This window comes from Hylaeus volcanicus, chromosome 3, assembly GCF_026283585.1.
Source record: "Hylaeus volcanicus isolate JK05 chromosome 3, UHH_iyHylVolc1.0_haploid, whole genome shotgun sequence".
NCBI lineage: Eukaryota > Metazoa > Arthropoda > Insecta > Hymenoptera > Colletidae > Hylaeus > Hylaeus volcanicus.
The window spans coordinates 920,797-929,922 of NC_071978.1; the positions used below are offsets into that span (position 1 = coordinate 920,797).

At 43.3% G+C, this 9,126-nt stretch overlaps 2 protein-coding genes across 2 annotated transcripts; both read left to right on the plus strand.

Moving 5' to 3' along the window:
- Nucleotides 1–107: 107 nt before the first annotated feature.
- LOC128873176 (uncharacterized) lies at nt 108–8,424 on the plus strand. Its single transcript, XM_054116543.1, has 7 exons — nt 108–1,522; nt 1,636–2,248; nt 2,370–2,624; nt 2,699–2,825; nt 2,896–3,054; nt 4,087–4,327; nt 8,289–8,424. Exons 1-6 carry the CDS (start codon nt 870–872, stop codon nt 4,206–4,208), a joined length of 1,929 nt encoding a protein of 642 aa, XP_053972518.1. The 5' UTR covers nt 108–869; the 3' UTR covers nt 4,209–4,327; nt 8,289–8,424.
- On the plus strand, nt 6,820–9,124 carry LOC128873471 (circadian clock-controlled protein daywake-like). The gene is made up of 4 exons (XM_054117077.1): nt 6,820–6,883; nt 8,289–8,669; nt 8,750–8,899; nt 8,976–9,124. Exons 1-4 carry the CDS (start codon nt 6,820–6,822, stop codon nt 9,122–9,124), a joined length of 744 nt encoding a protein of 247 aa, XP_053973052.1.
- Nucleotides 9,125–9,126: the final 2 nt, after the last annotated feature.

Below are 9,126 nucleotides of genomic sequence, written 5' to 3' on the forward strand. Positions count from 1 at the left end.
TCGTTTCTAGTGTCATTCTTTTCCATTTATGGATCACGCAATTCAAGGTTTCGATATTTGCTACGCATCAATTTTATACCACTACCAATTCCTATGTTAATCAACGACTTTACGCGCAGAGATCCGTGAGTGCCACGTATAAAACATTTAGCAGGAAGTTTGAAAAAGTTGTCCGTTAAATTTTGAAACATCGAATGTTTAATTTCTGGCTCTTTGATTAGACGCAAAGATATCGCAGTACACTCTAGACGATATGTACATTTAAGAGAACGCTGTTACGTAACATCGGACACCGATGGCGCTCTATTTGCGGCTTTGGACAATTTTCCACTTAAGGTCGGGGAAGGACCTTGCCCCCTATTGGCCGCGCAACGCGAACAGAACTTAAGGGAACGACGAGCCGATCTAGAAAAAAAAGAAACGACGTCCACCTAGAAATAGCCGCCTAGTTAACACGTGTCAAGAATGACTGGGTCCATGGCCCAGATCAGATGCCCTTCCACAATCTCGTATAAAAACCTCGGACGAACGCATCACCCACTTGCAATCGGTGATGCTGCATCGGTACACGACCGTCCACGAAATTCTCCAACGAGTGTCTCCGCATCGTTCCACACGATCTCATAATGGTCATCGAGGACCTCGTCGATCCCGTTGAATCTATCGACTGATCGACGTCCTGGACCAAGTTGTTCGTCTGCAACCACGCGTGTTAATGTGCGCGGCTCTGTTCTGTTTTCTATTTATCATCATCGTGACTGTCATTGTGCTTCTGCTGTTGTTCAAACCCATCTACATCTGGGAGGTCTATACCGTGGAGTAAACCACATCGTTTGATTACAAAGTAGCTTAACAGATCCAGAATCAAAATGACGAAGATTATCCGTACAGCATTCGCAGCTCTGTGCCTGGTTGCGTTGGCCAACGGTCAGGGTTCACTGCTAGAGATGTCTCAGCAACTCTGGATGAAACTTCTAACGGGTGGATTTTCAAAGACGGGCAAACTGGACCCGCTGAAGGTACCAGTCATCAAGGTGGACCAATCCGAAGACGATACCAGCTATAGAATAATTTTAAGGAACGTGGAGATCAGCGGACTGAACGCTTCCACCGTGGAGAGTATTCACATCGCCAAAGGTAGACTGAAGTCGAATCTGAGCGAACTGGAAGCTGGCTACGTGAGCTACAGCGATCTCAGAGACCTCGACTCCATCAGGTACAGGTTCCATATGCTGGTCAAAGAACCTAAAGGCCAGAACGAAAGCTTCGAAGCCATAGTCTCGGCCACCAATCAAGAAAACAAATTTCAAGCGAGTTCTCCGGATCAGGAGAGCCGTTTCGAGAGGCTGAGGCAATACGATCCATTCCTGATGAAGATCCAAGCCGAGAAAATGAAAGATCGAACCGACGGGTCTCGGAGCGAGCAGAACAAGTCCGAGGACTCGAGTTACGGAGGTTTCAGCATGGAGGGCGCCAGGGTTGTCTCCAGACCAGAGACGGCTCGAATTCGCGATAACTCCAGGTGAGCCAAAGACGAAACGTTTACTTAGACAAAACCGTAATTTCGGAAAACGCTGTATGTTGATATTTTTGTTATCTATTGGTGAAATGAAATTGTATACGCTTCTGTTTCAGATATCCTTCGGACGTTCAGCCGGTTTACGGGACAAAAGAGTCACCGAACTCGAGAAACTATCAATCAAGGGAAAATTACGAGTCCAGTTCGAGGTCGAACCAGAGGAACTATCAGCCTCCTTACGACTCGAATTCCGGATCAAATTCCAGGAGCAATCAGCAGAAGAACTACGAGTCGAATTCGAGGAACTATCAGTCTCGTTACGACTCGAATTCCGAATCGAGTTCCAGAAATTATCAACAGGAGGATTACGATCGAGCCAGAACAGACGCTGTTCTCAAAGAGTACGAAAGAAGTAGGAATGAAAACGAAAGAGAGAACGTCGGTAACCAAAGAAAAGTAAACTTTGGTCGGCAGAGAGCCGAAGAGCGTTACGGAGACGTCGAAACTGCAGCATCTGAGAACGTAGAGAGCAGCGTGAAGGGCCAGGATCAAGGAATCATTCCTGGTTACGGTGCTAGAGGGCAGCAAGGCAGATTGGAAAAGCAATCAGGTTACATAGACATCGTTTACGCGGATGGAAACGACAATGGAAACATCAAGCGCTTTGGGAACGAGAAGATTGAGTCGAGAGGAGACGCTAAGGTGTACGGGGTCAAAGATGTTCCGAAGGTACTGTTGCTATATTCTTCCTTAATAATTCGTACTGGAATAGCTAGTCGGATTTACGTAGCGCTCGTGCTGTTAGTATCGGTACGACAGGATCATTTTAATAACGAAATTATGCAAATAGGACTTCCTCGACAAGAGACGGATGCTTAGTTACAACTGTACCGAAGGAGAGGCGTTGACGAAGAGAAACGACGCAGTTAAAGCTGCCATAGAAGCGAAGACCTTGAAAGGCTTGAGTAGATACGCGAAAGAGTACCAGGAAAAGGAAGGATATTTCGAGGAGGGAATGCAACTGGTGTACCATTACGGTGGAATGGAGTCGAAAAATGCTCAAGGATCGAGACGGAAACGCGCGCACCAAGAAAATCACACCGACGTAAGTATTATTTTTGATATGTACGTACAATTACAGCATCGCGATCTTTAATTACTTTTTAACGTTTACTTAAGGACGATGTGATGCACGTTATTATAAAAATACGAGTCCCTCTGCTTCGTATAAAATCGGATTACCAGTTGACGGGAAAAGTTGGAAAGGAGTTGGTGAGAGGAACTGGAAAACTCAATGGCACCTTCAGTAAGTATCAAGCATCGACTAAAAAAATGTTAGTAGACAATGTTATTAACGTTCCTTTAATTGTATCCAGCTGAACTGGTGGGCGACTTCACAGTTGAATTAAAGAAAAACAACGGCGAGGATACGTTAATCGTGCGTGCAGCCAGGAGCAAGCTAAAAGCCAAGCAGCAGAACGTCGATCTTCAGGGAATGGACGAAAAGGGACCAGTAAAATCGATTCTTAGTCATGGTAAATATCATCGTAGCTTCGACGACCGATAGACGTGGCAGTTGCCCGTATAAAGGATCGTGAGTCACCGATACAAGTTTGTATGGCAACAATAAGCTTAGTCCACGGTATTATGTAAAACTCTTTCGTCTGTTTTTATTGCATCATAGAACCGGTGTCATAGCCGCGGTATTCCATAATTAGCCAATGGCAAAAACACAGGAGGAAAAGAGGATTCCGATCGAGGAAAGCGTTGTCAATCGATCCGAAAGTTACGTCTGCATGCGTGTCGGCGATCGCACCGATGCCGACGGTCCGTTGGGTCGTCGCATATGTTTCAACGATGGAATGTCGCGTATACGCAATTACATAAAGCACGAGAGAGCCTAACGGATTGAAAAATACTTTCTTTCGGCGTCCGTGGGCGATCCGAGTCCGATTTTGTCGTTACATACCCGGGCTGCGTCACGCGATACACCACGCGTTCAAGTCTCCACTTTTGCCGCAGCTTTGGACGAAAAAGCTCAGATAATATCTGTTGTTGATATTCGCACTTAAACAAGTATATTTACAAGTAGCAAAGTTCCACTTTTACAAGACTTGGTCAGCATTTTATACAATTATTCCATTAAAATTTTTAAAGAAAACTCGTTACTCGTTTCGAGACACAAACGTAATTTTATCGATGAGACCATTCGTTTCGATTCGAAGACGCTACCGTTTCATGCGTTACAAGGTGCAATTTACAATCCAATTATTCACCGTGCAATCAGGAAACAAAGAAGGAAAGTAAAAGTAGCCGTGCACTGGGTGTATCGACGTCGATCGATGGTTGCGAATTAAGTAAAAGTGTCCACTTTCTGCATCGTTTTCATCCACTCCCACGACGAACGAGTTCGAGATATTGATTCGCTTAATAGCAGACTAACAGCCGCTACATGACTAACTGAGAACGTACACGAGCGAAAGACTTTAGAAGACATGCTTAAAGCAATATAGGTGTAACCGAATATTCCTCGTCGCTTAAATATTTCCATTGTTTTTTGTCCACAGGTTTGATGGCAGCAGAGGCTGTCGCAGCTATGCTGGCGGACGATTTGGCGACCAAGGCTCTAAACGACAAAACAGCCGACGCGATGATCTACAGAATGTACAAAAATCTTCCGGTCAATTAGCCAGGAACCAAGGACGGCCATGAAACTGGATTTCTGTGACACGGACCGGACACTCTTTCGGTTTATCGTAAACTGCTCAAAATAATTAGGGATTCTCTGGACATATCTTATCAAGGATGGTAATTATTTTGATCGGTGTACATCTGTCAATTTATTAACCAGTAATTGCATGCTTTTATTTACTTATTTATTTATTTATTATCTGTACCTTGACGGTACCAGTTAAAAAAAGACTACAGCGTTGAAAAGTCATTAACCCATTAAATTGCTATTAATGTTTCATGTATACATTACGTGTAAGTTATACAATGTAGGTAATCTTAATTATGACCTAATTTTTATTTATACATATTTCGATGTATTAAACATTTATTATAGACACACATGTTGCATATTACATACGCGTATATCATAGGTATCTTGTATATTATTAAGAACAATTGTACAATTGAACAATTGTAGAAAGATAGATTAAGATCGATAATCCATCTGCTATTATTCGAGTAAAATCTTGTCGTTATGAGATGTATTGATCCGGTTGTAAAGGAACGGCATGTATTTACTCGCTCGATTTACAAACAAGTTTCCAATCGTTACGTCTATTTTACACCAAGCGCGCCGGTATAGCGGAACCAGTCAGGATTCGTCAGATTTTACATAATCGCATTTGGAAAATTCGACGAGTTGCAACATAAACATCGCTATTAGGCGACAGGGAAAGTAACCGTCAATCAATGAGTATCAAATGCGAACGAATTCACGGGATTAGGAGAGCGAAATCATTCCTAACGATTAAGCTGCTTATACTTCTAATCGCATTTTTTATTTTATTCTAACGTAACATACTTTATCGAATAATACTCTGTTGTATCATCTAGTTAGTAGTATATATTTCCATGTATTCGGAATATATTTGTACCACCTAACAAATATTGAAATACATGAATGACATAAAAAATAACTCATGCGAGAACACGGGAAAGTAAACAGTTTTACACCTCCAACTTTGTACAGAACAATACGCCTGAGTCACAGCGTCGACGACCTACATATGACAACTAAAGAGTTTCTAAATCATCCAACTTACGATTAACGACAAAAGTTTTCTCTGTAAAATACTCGATCGAGTACGAGACTGCATCGAAGAGATGTTTCCAGAAGTTATTGAGTTATACACATACATGAATATTACTTTTCGCCATCGTCTTTTGAAATCTCGAATTGCAACAGGAAACGCTAGTCGGAATTGGCGAGGCCACAAGGGCTATTAGATTAATAGCAAATCAACGCTGAGATTATCATCGCCAGAAGCTAAAACAAATTAGAAACCGAGGATCGCCATCCACCTAAGAACATTAATTATCGTTTCATAACCTGTTACCATTACGAGTACGGGTAATCTCGTACACATTATTTACAAGTGCTTAAAGTCAATTACCGTTTGTATTCTATTTTCTATTCAAGTCACGATTTAATGGTATCATCTACTGTTCGTTTCATTATTATAGTCGATTGGAATGTGCACAATATGTAGAATTAATTGCTTTGAGAGATATAATTTGTTCATGTAGTGTACTTGAAACACCTGTTAAAGTATGTAAACGGAACCGAAATTGGTATGGTATTATTACGGACTTTATCATTAGACCATGGAATAATTACGAAACTAAAAATATTATCCCTATCCACGAAAGCAACAAGAAAATTAGCGAAACTCGGTGTACCTGTACGTGTCGCAAGCGCATAAATTAATTTTTTTGACGAACGATACATGCATATGTATTATCAAGTATTCCCAACACGATCACTTTCAGCAGACACTGCCTGTTAATGACTTTATCTTAAAAAGATCGTGGCAGGTGCGAACGCTCTATTCGTGTTAAGTTTATCCCCACGTAACGTAATAATGCATTTAGAAAACATTCTTCGGTGTTATCTGGGTTAACGAAAAGAGGCTTTTACGAGCCACGGGATTAGAAGTGCTCCATTAAAGAAGGCAACTACTTTGAACGAGAACATGACCGAAAGAAAATTGTCGTAACGAGTACACCGTAAAACCGATCAAACGTGGACTTGCGCTCGCTCTCTCCGCTAACCAAATTTCAGGCTGGGACTTTTACTTCCTTGGAACGCCTCTGATGTAATAGCCAATTAAAAATGCAACAGCGCATTGCCGCGATAAAGGAGATTTGCGAAGCTTATCGAACTTGAAGCTACGGTGGTTTTCGATTATTTGGCTGTTTGCTTTTCGAGTTATTAAGAACTAATCTCGTCGCGTCGACGTCGTTTCGGTATCTCTTCCGACGTCACATCCTCTCCGCGAAACGATTAGAATCCTGACCTACGGTCAGCTAGTTCCGATGGAATTGGGGACGAATCCTCGTGCATGTAGCCGACATCTAGCCATCGGCTGGCTGGCTACGGCCCTGACTGAGTTAAAAGGAGCCATTCTACCGTGATGAATTCACCATCTCCCAGAGTGGGGCGATTTACACGCGCGGAGAAAGTGCTGTTTAGTTTATATATACCCAGCCGCAAGGGCCATAGTACGCATTTTCGATATTGCTCCCGCTAATTGTGATACCACGGGGCTCCGCAGTACAGCGACAGGATGACAACGATGATCGGGCTACTCCTGATTGCCACCTGGATCGGGGCTGTCATCGCTGAACTACGTGAGTACGCCTCACCTTGCGCTAGTTGGGTGAATCAACTACCGATGCCGTTCAAAACTGTAAACAGAGATGGGGGAAAGACACATTTTTCGGAGAGGTTTATCTTAACTTGATATCGAACAAATTTCGGAAATAAATGGCTCGAAAGTTTACATGGCTGGTCAGAAAAAGCGTCCTATAGCTGACAAGAATTCCCACCTTTGTTTTCGCCTACGAATTATCTCGCAATGTTCCTTTCAAGAGGTTACCACTCGTGGTCCTCCACAATTAATTTTGTTTAATCGTAAGTATACGTATTTAATTATAGTTTACCACCAAACCAGAAGCACGCCTCAACATTCCTAAAGTGGTAAACGAGTGTCCAGTGACTTATGGACTGCGATCTATATCCAACCAGTACATATCTGTTTACACATTACTATCTACAATTGCACTTTGCAACTTAAAATCGTATACTTTATAAAATGGCCACGAGCAAGCCGTGTGAATTTGCATGATGTTTACATCATTTTCTTGCTACTTTATCGTATCGCAAATTAAGAACGACGTTACGCAGGTACTGGTTAGTTCGAGCAATGGTTAAAGATGAAAATTAATTCATGCTTGGGAAAAACTACAGATGCGTTTCATTTCAGAGGAGTTTAATGTCAACGTGTTAACTGCGCATTCATGCAGATCCGATGTACCAGTTGCGGAAAATAAGTTGCATAATTCTGTAAAATGTTACAGGGACGATATCAAGCAATGTAAAAAAGTAGAATATTGAGATAGATGGATCGATAAGAAATTCTCCCTTCGTCGTTCGTTGTCTTGGGATTTCTAATTTCACCGTCAGGTTTTCGATCAAAGGATGCTTTTCTTTTCTGAGTCGTTTAGAAAATCGAGTAGATCCAGCAGTCGTAAGGTCTCCTTTCACAACGGCGAGACAAAACGGAATGATCGATTGGTCGCGGTGCTCCGCGCGGTTTCTAGCTACCGGCGATCCATCGATCAGTGGACCGAACAACCTTTCTCGCTGGACGAGCACGTGCGTTCTCCGCGAGAATTCGCCTTTACGGTCAACGAGAAGGTCCGCAGCGTCCCGATAATTTCACTTTCTACGCGCGCACTTTCGATTTTAAGGCTGCGCTGCGCGTCGGACTGTGTCGTCGTGTGCAGAAACGCGCTCACCGTGACTTCTTATTAGTCAGCGTTAAAGTAGACGCGTTCAATCACCTGCAGTTTCGACATAGTGCGTTGACTTTTGCTGAATGGGTGAAGAATCCGGAACGAGCATCGACCGATTCAACGTTTCGCGAAAACTCTACGTTCGTAATACTCGTTAACCATACCTATTAAACTCCAGATAATTGCAACGAAATCATGCCCCTAGCTATACTAATCACGCGTCAACTTTTGTTTCCAGCACCTGGAGTGCAGCCCTGTGCCCCAACGAACAATCTAGGGCAATACAACGAGTGCGTGTTGCAGCAACTAAAAGTAATCACTCCGTACCTAGCTAAAGGTATACCGTCCTTGAAACTACCCGCGCTGGATCCGCTGTTCCTGCCGTCGCTGACGGTCGACAGAAATCTGGAGGCTCTGAAAATCAAAGCGAATATGAGCAAAATACGCGTCTACGGAGCGACCAATTTCCTCGTCGACGACCTCAAAGCGAACCCTGACGATCTCTCGGTCGTCATCAAAGTTCAGCTACCTCATATCCACGTAAACGGCGACTACGATGTGCAAGGAAGGCTGCTGCTGCTTCCGTTGAACGGCGCTGGCAGTTTCAAAGGAAATTTCAGTGAGTATCGCGATCCATCTCCTTTAATTATAGCAAAGTAGTGCACCCTGACTCTAACGATTCCCATTTTTAATGCGCAGCTAATACAGAAGCGCAAGTGAGCGCTCAAGGCAAGTCAATCGTCGATAGAAATGGCGTTCAAAGGATCGAAGTCGACAAGCTCGTGACGAAGATCCGCGTTGGTGACGGAAACATCAGGTTGAAGGCGCCTCCTTCGCACAGTGTAGCAGGTAAATAGGTCTCCGTTGTACGGCTAGCTCGACAATTTTAAAAACACTTTCGACTACTTTTTATTTCTCGTTTCAGCCGATGCAGCAGCGACGTTCTTCAACTCTAATCCTCGTCTGGTTCTGGATATCGCCAGTCCAATTATCGAAGATACTGCGGCGACTGTGAGCAGAGCCTTGGCTGCCAGAGCATTAGGAGTGCTCACGAAACAGGAATTGCTCCTCTAGTC

Excerpts from the sequence above, each read along its gene's own strand:
- LOC128873176 (XM_054116543.1), top strand. The coding sequence starts at position 870 with ATGACGAAGATTATCCGTACAGCATTCGCAGCTCTGTGCCTGGTTGCG. Across the intron at positions 2,625-2,698 it reads ACCAAGAAAATCACACCGAC|GACGATGTGATGCACGTTAT; the intron begins GTAAGTATTATT and ends CGTTTACTTAAG. Across the intron at positions 2,826-2,895 it reads AAAACTCAATGGCACCTTCA|CTGAACTGGTGGGCGACTTC; the intron begins GTAAGTATCAAG and ends AATTGTATCCAG.
- LOC128873471 (XM_054117077.1), top strand. The coding sequence starts at position 6,820 with ATGACAACGATGATCGGGCTACTCCTGATTGCCACCTGGATCGGGGCT. Across the intron at positions 6,884-8,288 it reads GGCTGTCATCGCTGAACTAC|CACCTGGAGTGCAGCCCTGT; the intron begins GTGAGTACGCCT and ends TTTTGTTTCCAG. Across the intron at positions 8,670-8,749 it reads CAGTTTCAAAGGAAATTTCA|CTAATACAGAAGCGCAAGTG; the intron begins GTGAGTATCGCG and ends TTTAATGCGCAG.